The 19,675-nt window shown below is 48.8% G+C and overlaps 1 protein-coding gene across 7 annotated transcripts; it reads left to right on the forward strand.

The window, feature by feature from the left end:
- Nucleotides 1-228: 228 nt before the first annotated feature.
- LOC117642802 (intracellular protein transport protein USO1-like) lies at nucleotides 229-19,639 on the forward strand. 7 transcript variants are annotated; one of them, XM_034381357.1, is made up of 30 exons: nucleotides 229-433; nucleotides 674-850; nucleotides 937-1,103; nucleotides 2,056-2,104; nucleotides 2,290-2,412; nucleotides 2,500-2,610; nucleotides 2,715-2,993; nucleotides 3,077-3,259; nucleotides 4,733-4,765; nucleotides 4,855-5,004; nucleotides 5,087-5,176; nucleotides 5,260-5,406; nucleotides 5,485-5,637; nucleotides 5,733-5,876; nucleotides 9,805-9,987; nucleotides 10,067-10,222; nucleotides 10,296-10,535; nucleotides 10,626-10,763; nucleotides 10,904-10,978; nucleotides 13,224-13,298; nucleotides 13,416-13,526; nucleotides 13,824-13,892; nucleotides 13,979-14,230; nucleotides 14,336-14,410; nucleotides 14,472-14,726; nucleotides 17,640-17,729; nucleotides 17,834-17,909; nucleotides 17,999-18,068; nucleotides 18,149-18,371; nucleotides 19,607-19,639. In XM_034381357.1, the coding sequence occupies exons 1-30, from the start codon at nucleotides 257-259 to the stop codon at nucleotides 19,622-19,624; spliced, it is 4,089 nt and encodes a 1,362-aa protein (XP_034237248.1). In that variant the 5' UTR covers nucleotides 229-256; the 3' UTR covers nucleotides 19,625-19,639. The 7 variants fall into 7 exon arrangements, with proteins under 7 accessions (XP_034237248.1, XP_034237243.1, XP_034237244.1 ...); XM_034381352.1 differs by lacking the exon at nucleotides 19,607-19,639 and having other exon boundaries at nucleotides 18,149-18,611; XM_034381353.1 differs by lacking the exon at nucleotides 19,607-19,639 and having other exon boundaries at nucleotides 14,490-14,726; nucleotides 18,149-18,611.
- The last annotated feature ends 36 nt before the right edge of the window (nucleotides 19,640-19,675 follow it).

Genomic DNA, 19,675 nt, shown 5'->3' on the forward strand with positions numbered 1-19,675 from the left:
TTTATTGGTGAAGTTCTCTGTGATGCTCTAGTTTTAGGAGATCACGTTTGAGCCATCATCTCAATTTTTCACCATCTATTAATTGGCGAAATATGCAGTTGTCGTCGAACTTGTAATATGCATGGGAAACGAATTAACTTGAACCTAACTAGCATAATTCTCAAACGTCAACATCGTTTTGTCAGAATGCAACGTAATTAAATATGTTCATTTTGATCCAAGATTAACACGTTTTTAAGTGTTTTTACTGTTTAACATGAGTGGTTACACTGCGGGTAGTATTCAGACAAACGATCTGAATGAGGGAGATAAGGCATCATGCAATAATGGTTCCAATGGAACAGTTTGTGGTGAATCAGAATCTCTTGGTATACTAGAGCAATTCCAGAGATTGTACGCTGAGAGACTGAAGAGGCTCGACGGTGACAGTGAGGTACATTTCTCAGTTCTTGTCCTTATTCATTTAATTTTGGCAATGTGTTAAATTTCCAAATCTAAATTTGGATTGGTTGACCCAGAAACGGTTTACATTCTCGTATTCCGATGTTGCAAACTTAACAGAAAATTACTTTCACTTAGTTTATTTCGGGTTCCTTTTTTAAAGATATTTCATGACTTTTCAAACAGTGGTTAAAATCAGTCCAGACAACCTTGTATGAATTTATTTTCACAGCTTGCTATGCATACTCTCAAATCATGGGTTCACGACCTGACTGAGCAAAATACGATGCTTGTACGTACTGTAGAGGACCTGGAAAGAGAATTGCTCAAGAGAGTCGACTTGATGCACGAACAGCTCCAAAAAACAAGCTTGGTAATCAAACGCAATGAACATCTAGCCAAAAGAGAGGTAATGTTATTTCTCACTTACTCTTGGTTGTTCTCAATTAATTTCAAATAAAATTTTCTAAAATTCCTTTTTTATTTTTGGTGAAGAAGAGTGAAATTGAACTGAATCTTAGGCAACAAGTTCAGCATCTTCAGGATGACATTTCTAGTTTACTGGGTGTCATCAACCAAGCAAATCAGCAGGGATATTGGTCTGTTGATAATGTGAAGCTTCACACTGTTAACAAGAACCTCCTGCCAACGTCTCCCAAGAGGTAACGATTTGATCCTATTTATTCCTTTGCTAGATTGAAGCCTCCTTCAATCCCATGGGTCACTGAAAAATTGTGTGTGATCATGATCTCTGACATCCCCATCACCTGAATTTTCCCAACAGCATCTCCGACAGTGGGGCGGCAAATGATAACTGGTCCTTTGGGAAATCCCTCATTCAGAAAATACCAGCCCCTCTAAGTCCAGAACTCAGGAAAACAGGCCCCATGTGTGATGTTTGCATTCAAACAGATAGAGTGTTGATAGACCAATCCCCAAATAATTTTGGTGATGGAATGAAGCCCCCCAGTCTTATTTGCACTGAATCTCCGAGAGTGCACTGCGATCCATGCAAGGAAGTGTGGATGGCTAGTCCAGACCAAGGGTATCAAACCTGTTTCCCAATCCCTGCTGATTCAGGAACAATTATTATTTGTACTGTTCCAATTACAAACGACATGTCTGAAAAAGCACTGAGCTACTCCGCTCACAGTGTTTCACATTTCCAAAGAGACTCTCTACAGTTTCACAATTCGGCAAGCCAGACTGATCAAGCCCTGACTGACACTGCTTATCCTAAAGTCCATAATTCTGTGGACTCTCTGCAGAAGGAGTCATTGAGTCTCGGATGTAAAATACCTCTTCGTAACATGGATAATGAAATTGGGGCCCCTGATGCTCTGTCTTGTGGCTATTCTGACTCTTTGGAGGATCTACGCTCCTCCCTGCCTCACCTGTCCAAGATACGCCCCAACATAGACAAACCTTTTAATGTATTGCAGTCCTGTTTAGATAAGCATTTGTAAGTGGTAACCAGCACTTGCCCTTGCTTCATCATTTTATTTCCTCTATGTTTAAAATTATTTTGAAAATCCTTTAAATTTTTTATTAGCAATTTATGATTTTTTTAAAAAATATTTTTCTTATCTAGCCTGTCTTATATTTGTTTCACAGGACTGGTCAAGCACTTACTACTCCAGATGCTGCTATAAATAACTCTCAGGTACTTAAAGGCTATGATTGCACTATAACAGTTTCCTTACTTGTCAATGAATCAGAAAATACATAACAAAACTAGTTGTTTTAAATTAAACTTGATTCCATGTCAAATGTTTAATTCTATAAATACAAAATAAACATTTTAGCTTAAAATAAATTTGTGATCATTCTTTTTTCTTTCTAATGCAGAAAAATATCAATGGAGATGTGGATAGTCTTAAAAATATGTTAGCTGATAAAGATGCGGAAATACTTAACTTGCTAGAACGAATTGAAGAAATGCAGGACATTTTTACCTTGACTTCAAAGAGGGTAGGTATTATTATCATCATTATTAGTATCTTGATTGTGACTCATTGCATTGTTTAATTTGGTTAACAATGTGTGTTCTCTATGAAGGTGAAGCAAGCAGTTGAAACAGAACAAAAATATATGCAAGAAATAGCATTAAATTGTGAAACAGAATGCGGTGATTCACAAGTTGAATGTACATATACAGCCACTCAGGAGGTCAGTACTTAACAAAATCTTACTTACTGTGCAAGGTTTAGAAACATTTATTATTTCTCAATGTTTTATGAAACTAAACTTAAAATCCATTGTCTTGTGGACAGAGTGAAATGACTCCATGGGTTCAAGAAAGATTAAAACAGCAGCAGGAGCAAGTGTCGGCTCTCATCTCCAGAGTTCGGGACTTGGAATCAGATTGTAATGTGATCAAAGCAGAGAGAGATAGGTTGGCTGAAGAAGCTTCAAAACCTATTCCTCCTCAATTGTCCTCTGATCCATCAATGGTTAATCTGAGCAAAGATCTGGAAACAACTCGCCAGCAACTTGCAGAAGCCACTAGGCAAGTCCAGCTTCTAGCTTCTTGCGTCAAGGAACTGGAAAAAGTAAGTATATCTTCTTTTGTTCAGTGGTAGAGTTGATAAACCAAAATCCACTGTTATTTGTAGAGCACCATTTCTTTTTGTAGAAAAATTATGATACCAAAGCAGCACTCACTGTAGAAGTAGCTGAAAAACACGACCAGATGCTAGAGCTTAGGAAAGAAGTTCATCAGTTAGATGAACAAGTGAAAAATGCCAATATGCAGACCCATTTTAAGGATAACATTATACGTGAGATGAGAAATGAGCTAAAAATTGCTCGAAGTAAGGTATGTACTGTTTAATTTTAACCTCCCCTTTTTCCCCCTTGGTTTAAGTGTAACATTTGTGTTATACTTAATACTTAGCTGTAACTGCAACCCCATTGTAATTCGCTAGGCCCCTGCCCACCTGTAAGCTATTTTTACTAATTTTCCCCAGATGAGTTTTGTTGGTGTTGAAGTGCCAACCTCCTTTTCCCCGTCACCTGGTTATAACAAATTACAAAGCAAAAGGTCCTGCAATGCTAAATCAAGCATCATTAAACCCAAAAAGAGTACGTCAGATTCGGCTCTGCCTGATAATAGCTGCCAACCTCACAGAGTGAAGACTTTTAACATGCGGCATGGTTTAAAATGCTCCCAATCATTACCGTCCCATGTTCATACGAACTCCCAGTATTTTTCAAAATCCAAGTCAGAACAGTCACACTTTGAAGATACTTCAAAAACAAAAGCAAAGAGCAAATTTCGTTCCATCAATTTAAATATGAAGAATCAGCCAAGGCATCAATTTAATATTCGGGAGTGTGGAGAGATTTTACAAGAAAAGGAGTGTTTCCTTCATGCACGGAAAGCCTCTAGTGGCCGTGCCAAAGGCACCTCACGAAGTTCTGAAGAGAAGGATACTAAAAATGAAAAGTGTGACCTGCTCGGATATTTTCCTAGTCCCAAATCCCCCCAAAAAGTACAATTCTTAGTGGAAAAGACAAAAAGTGGGGCAGGAACCAAGTTTAGAAAATTGGGCTCCAGTAATAATTGCAGCTGTTCAGCTGGGACTGTTTGTGATCAAACATCTTTCTATACTGCTCCTATTGATTGTAATTCTTTCACCTGCTTGCCGAGTCTTAGCCAAGAAGCATGTGGATTTGAAAATACTGGCTTCGGGTTTGATTCTGTGCTTGTAGCTCATATACCACCAATACCCATGAATACCAATGAAATTGCTCATATCTTAATAAACCTTCCTTCTGATGTTGTGACTACTCATGGTGACACTGTAGAGTCGTTGTTCACAACATCTGATAAACAAACGGATGAAAGTGATTTAGATGTTGTCAATTCCACTGGTTATTTTTCTGTCAGAAAATGTGGCACCATCCATTCTTCTTCTTCTAGTATTCTTTTGCCTTCCCCTAAGTTGCAAATAAAGAAATAGTAAACTGCAATACTTTTGTGTTGTACTTAATTTTTCCACTGAAGTTGATTTTAACTAAAGGTATGTGCTGAAAGTGGCTGTCATGACTTTTATCACGTCTTTTTTATTTTTGCCTGGTACACACACCAAGTAGGTGGCACCCTTCTCTCCATTGTTGAACCCCAGCTTGCCATTGTTGTAGACTCAGGCTTTCAAACCTAAAAAATTTACCATAAGAAAACAAGTTAAAATAAAGTATTTGTTGGTGTAAAATGTTACAAATAAGAGTGCCTACTTTAGCATTTTCCATATTTAAATTTATGATGTTAATTGTTTTTGTTTTGTAGATTTCATGTGAGTCTCGAAGTGACTATGATAATGTACGTAAATTTTAGTTAAATATCATTTGAAGTGAGTGGTTTATGCTTAAGAATTACTTCATAATTGATGTGTCACTTCACTGTTGCAGAAGTCTAGAAGAACAACTTTTCCATCTATCCCTGAAGCGAGTAGTATCAGTGATTCTGGTGTTGATGATGGTGAAATTTCATCTTCCTCTCATTGTGTTCAAGGAGAGATTGATCTCCTTCGATCACAGTTAGATGAGCAGTTGAAACAGGTATTTAGCTTTTAACTACTGTTTCCATTCAACTTGAAAGTGTCACATTCTCTTATATTGAGTATTGTGTGCAATTTTTTAGATTTTGGAGAAAGATCAAGAAGTCTGTGCACAGAAGAAAAGAGTTTCACACTTGGAAAAAGAACTTGCAGACCTTCAGAAGTCAAACAAAGTATTTTTATATTTTATCATCATCTTCTAATATGGTGCTAATTAAGTGAATTCTTGCTAATGTGCTTTTATTGACTCTTCCAGCCTACTTCTGTGTCTAAGGGTCCATCGATAACTCTCAGGGAACTAGAGGAATATCGTCTCTGCACAGTGGAAGGGCAAGCTGCTGTGGAAGAATTAAGGGATGAAATTGAAGCAATCATCAATGATTTGAAAATTCAGGAAAGCAAGGTATGGATATATTTCAATCTATCAATATTGTTGTTAAACTTACAGGATGCTGCTATTATCATGTCTTTATTGTTTCAGGTAGCAGAAATTCAAAAAGTATCAAGTTCTTCTAAAGAAATTTTGCAGAGTGCTCAATTGAAGCTGGCTGAGACTGATGCTGCCTCTCTCCAGAAGACCCTTGGAGAGGCAAAGGACTGCATTCAGGAGGTGCACCTCAAGGCAGAAGACTTTGTAAGTTAATAACTTTTCTATACCTTCGTCCTCAATTTCAATTTTTTTTTCTGTAAAAATTATTTAAAAAATATTTTTTCCTGTTACTTGTGCAGCTGAACGAGAGACGGGCTGGAGAGCAGCGCAGAGCTACGCGTGAACGGAAGGTCGACAAGCTCCAGGAGCAGTTGGACGCCTCGCATGACAACATGCGCGACGGCATCGAGGCCATGGAGCAGGCCCTCGCCGAGCGGTATGAGGTACGGCTATGTACTTGCCTATGTGGCCCTAGCTGCTTGCCTCACCTGGAGCCCAGCCCCGGGGTAGCGTGGGGTGGGGCCGTGGGCAGGCTGACTATTTTTAGGGGGTCCCGTGGTGCCGTGGCGTCGCTCCCCGTTCCGTCCGTTCCGTCCTGTCCCGCCGCGCCCCGCCCCGCCCTGTCGCACCCAAACCCCAAATCCCGCGGCCTGAAAGAGAGCCGAAAGTCGACCGGACGGCGATCGGCCCTCTGGCCCTAGCCCGCGCACTAGCCTGTTTATAGATGTATCTCAGAGAGGGGCCAGAAGGGGGCAGCAACTCCATAAGATCCTGCTCACAATAAATCTATAGCAACAGGAAGCCCATCAAAAGTTTTCAAAAAATGTCAAAGATAGCTCAGATAGTTAACTAAGAATTGAGAAGTCCTAGAAAACTTGACTTTATAAAAGACTCATGAACGTGTCCAGAAGTCGCCTCTGAGGCTGTCTGTGATTTTGTTGTTGTTTTTCTAAATGAGAATGAATAGAGACGGTGAGTAGGACACGCGGCTGTAAAATTTGTCGTCCCTCTCTGGCCTGCCTCTGGCCTGCCTACGGTATCTCGGCGTCCCCATCGGTGCCGTCAGGAGGGAGCCGGGCGGCATCGCGGCGGTGGGAGTGGTAGTTGTTGCGAGGTCGTTCACGCCTAGACTCCTAGAAGACGCCCCTGCTGCCTGACACACCGCGGCGGTCCTCGGAAGCGCAGCTGGGCTGCCGCCCCCCCTCCCCTCTTTGCCCCGCGCCACTTTGTCGTGCCCCGCGTAGTGGGGTGGCCCCGCTCCCGTATGGGCGTCCAAACTGCACTTCATGACCATGGGCTGGAATTTTTTTTGGGTGTTCTGGGGACCCACCTGAACACTTTTGCCCGCAGAGGCATTTCGATTTCGCGTGCAGAGCCAAGATGGCGGCCGTTTTAACGCAAAATTGAACACTTTTGACTTGGATGCGTTTGATCCTATAGCTTCCCTCATTCTTATCCGATTTTCACGACCCAAGAATTGATTCCCACCAAGTAAGGTCCAAGGAAGACGATGCCGTTGACAGATTCACGATATCTCGACAAGTTTTGGAGCAGTAACGTGTCAAAAGTGAAACATTGGCCCCGAAAAAAGGCAACATTATTTTTGAACCTTAATAGACAGTTACCTGTTAACCGTATCAAAAAATTGCCTTCTCTGTTCGTTGTGCGTCCTTTCTAGACGAGTAATTGGAGCACAAATTCCGACCTGTGCGCCAAACCGTTTACGAGATACGCCCGTTCGAAGGGTGCCGTGTCGGCCCGGCGGAGGCCGCTCTGCAGGGACTTTCCCTAAGGGGCTGATAGGCAACCCGCTCGACGGCCGCTCCCGCCAGCCGCGAATCCAGCGCTAAACGACTGTTTTTCAACGCAAATGTGGCTTGTTTAGCCTATTAGGCTAATCGTTCTCCGTCAACGGGTGGCTGGTCTTTGGACCTTTCTTTAGAACACCTTTGTTACGGAGTGCGATTAGCCGCCTTAGTTTAGGAGCGGTATTGCAACAAAGTTTGTCGAAACGGTATCAAATGTGCAGAAATCGTCGTTTGGGCTGACTTTGGGCAGCCACTGCATCTGATCTAAGGCGGCTAATCGCTCTCCCTCAACGGGGTGCTGGTCTTTGGGCCTTTCTTTAGAACATCTTTGTTACGGAGTGCGATTAGCCGCCTTAGTTTAGGAGCGGTATTGCAACAAAGTTTGTCGAAACGGTATCAAATGTGCAGAAATCGTCGTTTGGGCTGACTTTGGGCAGCCACTGCATCTGATCTAAGGCGGCTAATCGCTGTCCCTCAACGGGGTGCTGGTCTTTGGGCCTTTCTTTAGAACATCTTTGTTACGGAGTGCGATTAGCCGCCTTAGTTTGGGGCGGTATCGCAGCAAAGTTTGTCGAAACAGTATCAAATGTGTAGAAATCGTCGTTTGGGCTGACTTTGGGCAGCCACTGCGTCTGATCTAAGGCGGCTAATCGCTCTCCATCAACGGGTGGGTGGTCTTTGGGCCTTCCTCTAGAACACCCATGTTACGGAGTGCGATTAGCTGCCTTAGTTTGGGAGCGGTATTACAGCAAAGTTTGTTGAAACAGTGTCGAATGCGTAGAAATCGTGGTTTGAGCTGACTTCGGGCAGCCACTGCGTCTGATCTATGGCGGCTAATCGCTCTCTATCAACGGGTGGGTGGTCTTTGGGCCTTCCTTTAGAACACCTTTGTTACGGAGTGTGATTAGCCGCCTTAGTTTTGGAGCTGTATCGCAGCAAAGTGGATCAAAACGATAAAATTTTACTGTACCCAAATATACCGTATAATACGGTAAAATACCGTATTTTACCGTTATTTACGTATCTTTGAATCTTACCGGTATTTTTACACCCCTAATCTATTTTGACCCCAACTCAGGTTTAAATCCCGTCAGGGTTAAACATAGGCGAAATTCACACATTTCTTAATGAACCTACGGGACGGGCCAAAGTTGCCGATGTATATCGCTACTTTTCCTGTGATTTCAGTATGGTCCCCCTTTAGATGAGGTTTTATGGGTTCATATGGAATACAAGCAAGTTCTAGAACGGTGGTGAAACAAACAAGGCTAAACAAGCCACATTTGCGTTGAAAAACAGTCGTTAAGCGCTGGATTCGCGGCTGGCGGGAGCGGCCGTCGAGCGAGTTGCCTATCAGCCCCTTAGGGAAAGTCCCTGCAGAGCGGCCTCCTCCGGGCCGACACGGCACCCTTCGAACGGGCGTATCTCGTAAACGGTTTGGCGCACAGGTCGGAATTTGTGCTCCAATTACTCGTCTAGAAAGGACGCACAACGAACAGAGAAGGCAATTTTTTGATACGGTTAACAGGTAACTGTCTATTAAGGTTCAAAAATAATGTTGCCTTTTTTCGGGGCCAATGTTTCACTTTTGACACGTTACTGCTCCAAAACTTGTCGAGATATCGTGAATCTGTCAACGGCATCGTCTTCCTTGGACCTTACTTGGTGGGAATCAATTCTTGGATCGTGAAAATCGGATAAGAATGAGGGAAGCTATAGGATCAAACGCATCCAAGTCAAAAGTGTTCAATTTTGCGTTAAAACGGCCGCCATCTTGGCTCTGCACGCGAAATCGAAATGCCTCTGCGGGCAAAAGTGTTCAGGTGGGTCCCCAGAACACCCAAAAAAAATTCCAGCCCATGGTCATGAAGTGCAGTTTGGATCGGCCAGGCCACCCCACTAGCGGTGCCCCGTCCTCTCTGCCGCAGTCCCTGCACGTCGCGTGCCACGCCGTGTGCCGTGCCACGCCACTGGTGCAGCGTGCCTGGTTCCTGCACCGCGTTGCGCCCCGCGCCGCCCCGCGCCCTGGTCCTTCCCGCCAGTCCGCCACGCGGTCTATGAATAAACACGCGCCACGCCGCGGGCCGCGCGTCGCGTAGCGTCGCCTCGTGCGTGCGGTTCCGGCGCCGAAGCCGCAGGTGACAGTGTGCCCGTGCGCCTCGCCGCGCGTCCCCGTGCCGCTCCCCGTGCCGCATCCCCGTGTCCCGCTTCCCACCTTTCCGGTTGAATGCACTGACAACGTGTGCAGCTGCAGCGCGACCCTAATTCGCTAGGGCAGTGCGTGTGTGTGCCCGTCCCCAGAGGAGAGCGTTCAAAGGTTGCCTCTTTCGGTCCGTGCCGTTCCGAATGTGTAGCTATGTTTCTATCGACTTGGCTCCTGTCGGTGAGAGGGCTTGTCATACTTTATACCAAAGCAGGGCTGCAGTGGCTTCACTTTTGTGTGAAATTTAAAATTGCGCCTTGAAATAAGTGTTGTTTGTCCTGCCAAGACATTTCTCATAAATGGGTCAAAATTTATTTTCTGGTCTAATGTAATAAAACTTTTTGTCTCTTAAATTTTCAGGCGGACAGACTCAGCCAGAGAGAGTTTTCAGATGGATCTTCCTATCATAGCTGTAGAGACAGTGACAATAGCAGCTGTTTAAAACAAGTAGAACGCTTGGAAGAAAGCAATGCTGAACTTCTAAGCAATCTGACTATAATGGAGCACCAGAAGCGCGATGCTGAAGAAAAAGCTGCCCAGTGTGTAAGTTGGTTAAGGATTCCTAGTCTGTGTGTTGGATTTTCTTTTCAACATGTCTTACATATTTGTTATATCTTTTAAGTTACGAGAAGTTGAGAAAATGAAAGAACAAATTTCAAGAAGATCATTTACTGATGAGCTATTACACACCAAGGATCAAACAATAAATGAACTTCAAGGAGCTCTTGACAGTACCAGACGTCAAATAAGAGATCTCCAGTCAGATTATGAACGGACAGTAAGTGAAGATTTTATAATTATATGAATAATTTGGCTATTTGGAGGTCCTTGAATATCTATGATTTTTGCAGATTAGAGAAAGAGACAGTATAAAGAATTTATTGGAGCAACAATCAAATTCTGGGCCATTACAAGTTGCAGAGCTCCAGTCAGAATTAGCTAGAGTACGCAATCAACTGTCGACCCTGAGCAGCAAGCAGGCTCTCATTGAGCAGTATGAAAGAAGGCTCAAAGATTCATCGGATCAAGCAGAAAAGTTGAGTTCTCAGCTCAACTCAGTGGCTTTGAATTTACAAGCTAAAGAAACTATGGTAATATATTTAGTATTAGGAAAATCTGGAGTGATTCAGAAGCTTTAGCCTGTTCCTTTTAGTTTTTTTTAACCTATTTTATTTTTACAGTTATCAAACAAGGAAGAAATGATAAATATTCTACAAGATACATTAGATCGCACCCGTGAGGAGATGAAAATGCTGAAAGACAAAAGTGTGAGTAAAAGCCCCTTTGCTCTTCCTTGGAAGAATGGAAAAAAGAAAACGGTAAGATCAATTTTTTCATTATTTTGCATGCTGTTCTCAAACTTCTTATGATGAAGAAAGGTTTATTTACTTAAATTATTGTTTGCTCCATCAAGTTTGTGCTACACGAATTTCCATGACTGAAGGTGAATCTTTTGCAGGGCCCTTCCAGTTCCTCGGTAGAAAAATCAGATCAAGATGAGGCTGCAGGAACCGCCAGTGGAGTGCCTGATGAAGTGAGTGGCAGCAGCGGTGTGTGGGGCTGGACCCGCAACACAGCCGCTAGGAAGCACCGTGTGCATGATGTGTGAGTTAGTGCCCCCATCCTCACACACCACTTCTGTGGATTTACTCACTTCAACTTGATGATATCACTTCATTTGTGAGGTGATAAAGTGCTTTCAATTTGTGAATGGTTATTGCCATTGACAGATTTGGGGCTGGATTCCATTGGTTTCACTAGTGATACTTAAATTGTTATTGGTAATGTAAATTCATACAATTTCAAATCGACTGAAGTGGTGATTCTTATAACCTACCCCTTTGTAGCGCCTTTCTGTGTTTTTTTGTTTTGTTATATTACTCTTCCTCTACACTGTTTTTGAGTTAGTGTACTTAAATAATAGTTATAATATTAGCCCTACCAAGGATTTTGTTCCCTTGTGAATCATCCATGTAATCCTGTTTCATTTTATTTTGTTTTCTTTAACATCTTAATGGTTTTGTGTGTTTTGCATCTCTATTCTTACTTTCAAACTGTTAACAACACTAAAGATGCCTAACCTAAGCCTCTGAACATTTGTATTGTGGGTAACAGTGTGTCCTCAATTCATTTTCAATGCATTGTTTCTTTCTCTAACTTTTTCTATGGCTTGTTTGAAGCTTGCCTTGAAGTTCCATTTCTCTTGCCTCAGCATAGTAGATCAAATTATAAATGTTTTCATTTCTATTGGACTATACAGTAGCTCATTTGAGTTGCTATTCTAGATCTTAATGCTTTTACTGTACTTCTTTTTGAACCTTGTAATTGAGTGTTATGTCATAATTTCCCATTGCGCATGTTGAGTTCCTTATTGTATATTCCTAGTAATTTATTATTATTTATTATTATCTTGCTTGGTTGTTTTTCACAAATAGTTTTTAAGGCTTGAGAGCTATGTTATGATTTTTGTTTTTTACGATCAGTTTTCAATCAATTTCAGGAAGATAAGAGGTGGTCCTAGGAATTTTCCCGCATCAAACTCAAGTTCTTCTTATCTTTCATCTTAAAGTTGTTATGATATTCATATTAATTTATTGTTATCTTAATGCAATTTGTTTTTTAGTAATATGTTCTCAGATTATAAATTTCAACAACCCTGGTCCAATCTTTTTTTGTAAGCATTACCCTATTACTGAGTGTCCAATTGTTCATGTTAACTTCAATGAAGTTTTGTAAATGGGTTTGGTACTGAAAGGAGGGGTTTTTCAAAACTATGTACAAACGAGTTTTGTTCAGACAGTTCTTAATTCTTTGAATGTCACTATTCTTATTATTATTAATTATGCTGAGCTTCTTAAACTATTTTGCACATTCTTAGAATCCTTGATGGTTATTCATTTTAAAATGGTGAATGCTTGTCTGTGATATTTTTTGAATCACATTGGTACTTGGGCTTTATTTCTTTGTGTTGAGTGCTTAAATGTTGCTTATAGATATCTTATTAATTTCTGATGTTGCCATACAATTTTTGAAATGTCCCACCCAGCTGACTACAGTAGTACATTACAATATGAATGCTCAATTGGTTTTACATTGACCATATGTTACTGTACTTATAGCTTTATTCTTAGTTTTGTGTAAATGTCATGAATTTGTCTGATAATTTTTGATTGGAGGACGATTCTAAACCAGGCTATGTTCTCATAGTTTTTGTAATTTTCTGGTACCTATGATATTGTGTGTTGTCAGAATGCCATGGACTCATATTTCTGCTTCATTATTGAGGCAAAGAGTTTGTGTTCCTTTGTTACTCATGCTTATTGTATAGTACATTTTCTGCATGAACCACAGGGGTCCCAAAGCCTATGTAGTAAACACAAAAGTGTATTCTTCACAGTGGTTTGTGTACTGTCAAATCTTTAAATCAAATCTATTACATTTAATAAATGAAACTTGTACTTTATATTATGTGAATGTAATTTCCATTCATTAATTTGCCCCATCACCTATGAGAGCTCGCCAAGAAATAATATATTTTCACGGTTTCTGCTGTCAAAGAAGCCTTATCCAGCAAAATTTGATTTTCAGGTGATTTTTTCCTTGATCATCAATTTCTGCTGATTGCTCATTTAGTCTCTGCATGAGCATGCTGGTTGTGCATGTTATTAAGATATTAATGCTAATACTACTGAGCGGGCTGTTTATTCAGCCTCGATAACAATTGCATTACCCACTTTCTCACATGATTCTGAGACTGCTAAGGCTGTCTTTTCCAACAGCAATGGCAAGTTGTCCGTGACCTCAAGTTAGACCTTAGTGAAATGCTGGTGCAGTATCGAGACTGTTTCTCAGAGGTGAGCTGCCATTCTGTTGCTAGTTAAGAATCATTGTCTGTGATGACTTTTAGAGGCATTGTAAGGGGTGATTCCTCGAAGCCCAAGTGCCATGCGTTGATCTCATTGTGTTTTGAGGTGTCGCGGCAAACACGTTGGTACCGAGACCTGCGTGAAGCTTATCAAGATCTGCGTTTGCACGCAGAAAATGTCAAGCGTGAAGCCCTATCAACTGTTAATTCTTCTCAGGTATTATGAAGATGCTGTACCTCAACCCTCACCACCCAATCTCTCCACTTACCAACATTTACCTCCCAGATTAAATATTTTACTGCGATAACATGATTAAGTTTAAAGTTTAATCACACCATCATGTTTAAATTATATGGCATTTTTATTCCAACTATCTATAAGTACCGAGGTTCTTACAGCTAACAAGTGCATTGCAAAAGAAAATACATCCTGTCACCTGTCATTATTGCCCATTGTTTTAGACCCTTTAAGTAACTAATAATATTTTTAAAATCATAAATTTCAATATTCCAGCGGGAGGCTGAGGTGTTTCGAAGACAGTGCCAGGCTCAGAGTTTACAGATCTGTCGGCTCAAAGAGCAGGTTTGCAAAGCCGATCTTTTTAACATATTGTTTTGTTTTCTCATTCCGTCCAATCTTTGTTGAGAAATGTTATACCTGTTTCGTAGGTCTGGAAGGCTGAGCAGGGAAGACACATAGCTGAATCTGAAACAGAAGAGCTCCAGGGAAGGCTGGAAAATTATTCTCAACAGATATGCCAGTTCAAATCACGGTTGGAATCTTTACAAACTCAACTGAAAGAAACACAAGCGCGCATGGAAATGAGTGATGAACAGGTAGAGCTGCGGGAGCTGAGGGAATTCCGCGAGAAGTGGGAGCGGGCAGCGAGGTCCCTGGCAGACATCGATCAGCAGGACAAGGTAAGCTGTCACGCAGTGTCACGCAGTGTGGCGGGATTGCCTACCACCGTCCTGACCGTGAATAGGTAAACGGAAAACCAGTTACACACAACCCTTGTCCGCCAGGACTACTGGGCTGGCCTGCAATGGTGTGAGTCTTCAGAGTCAGAGGACAGCCAGAAGCGGGAAGCGAGAATAGAGGTAACTTTTGAACCTGAAGCTGGAGGGCCACGTGCGGTGTCTTAAAAACACCTGATTCAAGTGGACTGCCGTGCGACAGGCCGCCATGGGACTGCTGCTAGTCGAGGCCGGAAGGAGACGGAGAAGAGACGCGGCTGGGAGCGACGTCGGCGAGGCCGAGGCCGCGGACAACGCCGGCAAGGACTGCGAGTCCGGCAGCACCGACGAAGGCAGCACCAAGTCCCGCGACCAGGACCGGCACCAGGACCGCCACCAGGACCGCGATCGTGAGCGGGACCCCAAGCCGTTCCCGGAGCCCCCACGTTGCGAATCGCAGGTACGTCAAGGCCTTGGTCAAGGCTGGCGAAGACCGTCACCGGCGGGTTCGCCTCTCCGCACTCGGCCTGACTGCGGCACTTGTCCAGGCGGCCGACGCGGAGGTGTCGATGGCGTCCTCCGCCGCGGCCGTCCCCGAGAGGAGCGTGTCCGGCGTGGCGGGCGTGACGGAGTGGAGCGCGCGGCGGTGCCGGGTACACGGGCCGGCGGCGCTGGCCGCAGCGGCGGGCGCGCGGACGCAGTACCAGCGGGTGCGCGAGAGTGCCGAGCGGCGGCGGAAGCAGGAGCTGGAGAAGAAGACCCGTGCGCTGCGCAACGTGGCGCGCTGCGAAGCGTGCAGGCAAGGCCAGGGCCTGGCTAGGGCGCTAGGGCCTCACGCGGCACTGCCTTCGTGTCCACCGCCATCTAAATCTCTTCATCGGGGACAGGAGCTTCGTGAAGACGCCCCTGCCTCGCGAGGCCGAGCCCCGCGAGCCCCCGCCGCCCCCGAGTCCCAAGTGCGCGTGCGAGCGCGAGCGGCGGAGAGACCGGGACCGGGACCAGACTGCGGCGGGCGTGAGCACGGCGATGAACGCGGCGACGAGCGCGGGCCGCGCCGGTCGCGCCAGGGCCCCTCCGCGCACGGTCAGGTACTTCTGGGCCGTGACGCTGACGCTGTTTGCAGGGAAAATATTGCTCTGCAGGCTGATTCCGAGAGTCGTTTGCTAAGTCTCTCTCGCACTCATTTGTTGGAGTTCAAATTTGGGTTTCCAACTGGGAGCCTTTGGGGTGGTTTCACATCCGTAACTCAGATGGGCTGGTTGCACAGGTGGTAGCTTTCGCTGCTGCATATTCATAGCTGGTTGGTTGTGCTAACTTCCCGAAGGAGTTCTATTTCACAGGAGCATGGGCCGTCCCGTATAGGTGCGAGAGAGACAGAGCGATGGAAACGACTCTCGGAATCAGTCGGCAGCTTATCTCGGCCCAGCCCCGCCCGCCGTTGCGAGGCGTACTCTGTCGGTATCCGGTGCACCTGCGGGCTAGGGACCAAAGATCGTCAACGGGTGGATCGCGATGGATCGTGCTCGCGAACGTCGGTTCGGGTCGGTTCGGAACCAAACCGAAGCGCCGGTTTTGGCCCAAACCGTTGACCAGCTTCGAGTCCCGGCGGCGCTTCAATTTTTTTTCGCGATTTCAGAGCTGCAACCGCAACTAACATTTCACGGCATATATAAATACCGTGGATATTCTTTTTCAAGAACCTGAAAGGTACCAGAGACCGACAAAAATGCAGGCTTCTGCCGGGATTCGAAGCTGGGCCAGTCGCCGGCCGGACCCACGCCCGCCAGGGCTTGGCTCGGGACCGACTCGGACCGACGTTGGCGAGCACGATCCAACGCGATCCACCCGTTGACGATCTTTGCTAGGGACCGCGGCAGCAGCGACACTGCGAGGCGCGAGCCGCCGCCTGGCGCGATGGCGAAAGTCGAGGCGGAGCGGAAGGGTACCACTAACACCGGTAGGCCGGTAGACCGCGCATTTCACGGCGGTGAGGGACGGAACGCGATGACTCAGCCGGTACCGACTGGCGAGGCGACGCTGGCAGCAGGTGGCGGTGCGTGACTGTGCGTGACGCACCTCCCGGAGTCACGGTGCCTTCCCTACGCGACACGACGCGCCGCGCCGCGCCCGCGGAGTGTTCGCTTCTAGTGTCGGCTCCAGCCGATTCAGCTCGCCGTCCGCCCCCCAGGTCGGTGAGGCGCGCCGGCGCGGCGGCCACCGCCACCAGGCCCGTGGCGCCGCACGCCGCGCTCAGCAACACGACCAGCGCCGACGACGCCGAGGCCGAGGCCAGGCCGGACTTGCTGTCCGCGTCAGAGCTGTCCACGTCGCAAGACTCGGACGCCAAGGGCGGTATCGACGGCTTGCTAGACCTCTGCCCCGGCCGCATCACCGTGCAGGAGATCTACGTGGCGCCCCAGATGCAAGGCCTCATCGGCATCGCCCCGGACGCGCCCGATCCCCACCGCAAGCTGGAGGTGGAGGCCGTGGAGGCCGAGCTGCGGGCCGAGGTGGCGCAGCTCCAGGGCGAGGTGGCGCGCCTGCAGGACTGCCTGCAGGGCTACGTCGAGGCCGACTCGGCGGTGAGGGCGATTGAGTCGGCCGTGCGCGGCGCGCTCAGCGTGTCCGAGGTCGGCCACGACACGGTCTCGATGATCCTGCGACCGCGCCGCCACGCCCCCACGGCCGACTCGGCCACGCAGACCGCCCCCGCGGCCCCCGACACGGCCTCGGCGACGGCCCCGGCGAAGAGCGAGGTGCGCGCGCTGACCGAGCTCGCCGAGAGGCAGCTGCGCGTGTCCGTGGAGCGCCGCGTCAGGTGCGTCTAGGGCCTCAGGCCTTGCGCGGCTTGCCCGGCCACGTCCAGCCTGACGGTGACGGTCGCCTGCCCACCGCTTTGCAGCTGGCTGGAGCAGGAGCTGGCCGGGCGCGCCGACGAGGTGGACGCCCTGGGCATGGAGGTGCTGCGGCTGCGCGGCAGCGAGGCGGAGGCACACCGCCTCGTCCTCAGCGTGCTCTGCGGCTTCGAGCTGGAGGCGCAGCTGCGCGACCTGGACCTGGACCGGCTGCGGCACCGCTACCTGGACGAGCTGCGCCACCTGCGCCGCCTCGGCGAAGGCCTCGCGGCGGCAGGCGCGGATCGGTGGCGTCTGCGCGCGCGCAAGCTGGAGGAGTACTGCGTGCACGTGCTGTGGTCCCCGCAGGTCCGCGCGGCGCGCGCGGCGCCAAGCAGGATGTGTTGGCCCGGTGCCAGCTGCACTGTAAACACAGCCAGCGTGCTGTGCCAACGCCAACGCCCTGCGCCGCCCAGCGTTGCGGGGCCGAGCCGGGCCGAGGGAGTCACTGCCCTCACCACCGTCTCCCTTGTTCGCAGGGCCAACTGCAGGGCGTCTTGGAGGAGAACCAGCAGCTTCGGGACCAGCTGGGGCAGCTGCGGGCGCACAACGCGGCGCTGGCGTCCCAGGTATGCCTTGTCGAGAGCCTGGCCGCCTGGGCCTCGGCCTGGCCATTGGCGTCGGCGGTGGCGCTGTGGTTACTCACGCAGACTAACTTTTGCCTTTTGCACAGTTGCAGGAGCAGTACGTGGAGTCGGCGCGCTGCCTGGCCGGCATTTCGGCGTCCCTGGAAGACGACCCAGACACCGGTGAGCTGTCCTCGCCCTCTGACTCAGTAACCTGTAGCTCCACGTCGGCACCACGTCACCGACTCGCGTTTCGCTCCTTGTTGCTTCAGGCGGTGCGTTGGCTGCAGCGCGGAAGGGGTTGTACGACGTCCGCGATCTCCGAGCTGGCAGCGCCAAGAGGTAAGCACTGTTTGTTTCGGTCTGTAACCGTATTTCTTTTCGAGTCGCCCTCAGAGGCGTGTGCCTCGACGTGTGTGCAGGTCACTGCCGACGCCGCGGCGATCCTGGACGGGGGCTCTCTTGGGGCCGGCGGGGAGCCTCGGGCGCGCGAGCCGCGCCAGCAGCAGCGGCAGCAGCAGCAGTGGCAGGGGCGGTAACCCCCACGCCCGCCACACGGCCAGCCCCGAGGGCCCCGAGGGAGCGTTGGGCCTGGCGCCCTGGGACTACAGCGACCACGCCGACCTGTGCGACTCGGGCTTCTGGGTATGTGTGACCATGCGTTGCGCAACATGGCGGTACACCCGAGGGTACACCGTACCGCCGTTCAGCCTTCGCCCGATTGTGATTGAAATTTCGCACCGTGGAGCACTGCCTCGCGCGTCGCGGCCTCTGTCGCGCAACCCAGCGCAGTCGTCACAGAGCGACTGCGCTGGAAGCGTCGTCATCGCGCTGCAGAGCTGCAAGAGCCCCTGTCAGGTGGCCGGGTAGGCAACGCGCTGGCACTGCTGCGAGGGGGTTGCCTACCCGGCGCATGGCAGGCGCGCTGGCGGGCGGCGTGAAGGCCGGCTGGACGGCCAAGGCTTGAGTGGCGCCCCTCACCGCGGGACGAGACGGACGAGCCGCGGGCCCGACGAGCAGAGGCCGTTGCCCAGGCGGCCCAGCCCGGGCAGGCCCAGCCAGCCCACCCTCGTCGCCCCTCCACTCGTTGACTGGCCGTCGCACCTCGGACGCCCCCGCTGCTGTTTTTCGCGCCTGGGTGATAAGTACGCGTTGGCTTGGCCCTGACCGTGCGTGCTGGTCCGTGCCGTGCCGCCGTGCTGCAAAGGCTCGCTCACCGTGTGCGCAGCGTGCGCATCGTGCGCATTGCATTCTGCATTCATCCAGTCCGATTTACTTTCTCTGGCCGCTTATCACCCCACGGGACAAGCGGCCCGCGGAGGGGCCGTCCATCAATCCGCTGTTCGCGATTCCGGGCCGGCCCCTCCCGCCCCACCGCGCCGCCGCGCACTCCACCACGCCTCCACCGCGACTCCACGCCGCTGCGCGCTGCCGGCTTGCCTGCCGGTGTCGAGTGGCGTCGGTCTCTATCAGCAGCACTGTGCAGGCCGCCCGAAACTGAAACGCCGCCGTCGCCGCCGTGGACGCGCGATTAATCTGTTGCTTATTGCTTACCACGCGTGCGCTAGGCCGGCTAGGCCAGGCCGCCGGGGCGCCGCCAGTTCGTGATGCTGCGGGGCCGCGGGGCAGGATGTCTGTGCGTCGTCTGTCTGCCTGTCTGTCTGTCCGTCCGTCCGTCCGCCTGCCTCTCCTCCTCCTATTCCTCCTCCTCCCCCGCCCGGATCCTGCCTGCCATAAGTGTGTCTGTCGCGGCTGCTCCACTCCGCCCCCGAGTAGTGCCAGATAATGGACGCAGGCCGTGGTTCCTGTCAATGCGCGTTGCGAGTCTGTCTGTCTACCGCGCCGCCCTGCTAGAGACTGATTCCGTTTTCGTTTGGCAGCTCGTCGGCCTCAGTTGAGCTGACTTCCGATTTGTTGCAGAGCCTGCAGGCGTCGCCGCCCCGCTCGTC

This window comes from Thrips palmi, unplaced genomic scaffold (assembly GCF_012932325.1).
Source record: "Thrips palmi isolate BJ-2018 unplaced genomic scaffold, TpBJ-2018v1 HiC_scaffold_16, whole genome shotgun sequence".
In the NCBI taxonomy this organism is placed as follows: domain Eukaryota; kingdom Metazoa; phylum Arthropoda; class Insecta; order Thysanoptera; family Thripidae; genus Thrips; species Thrips palmi.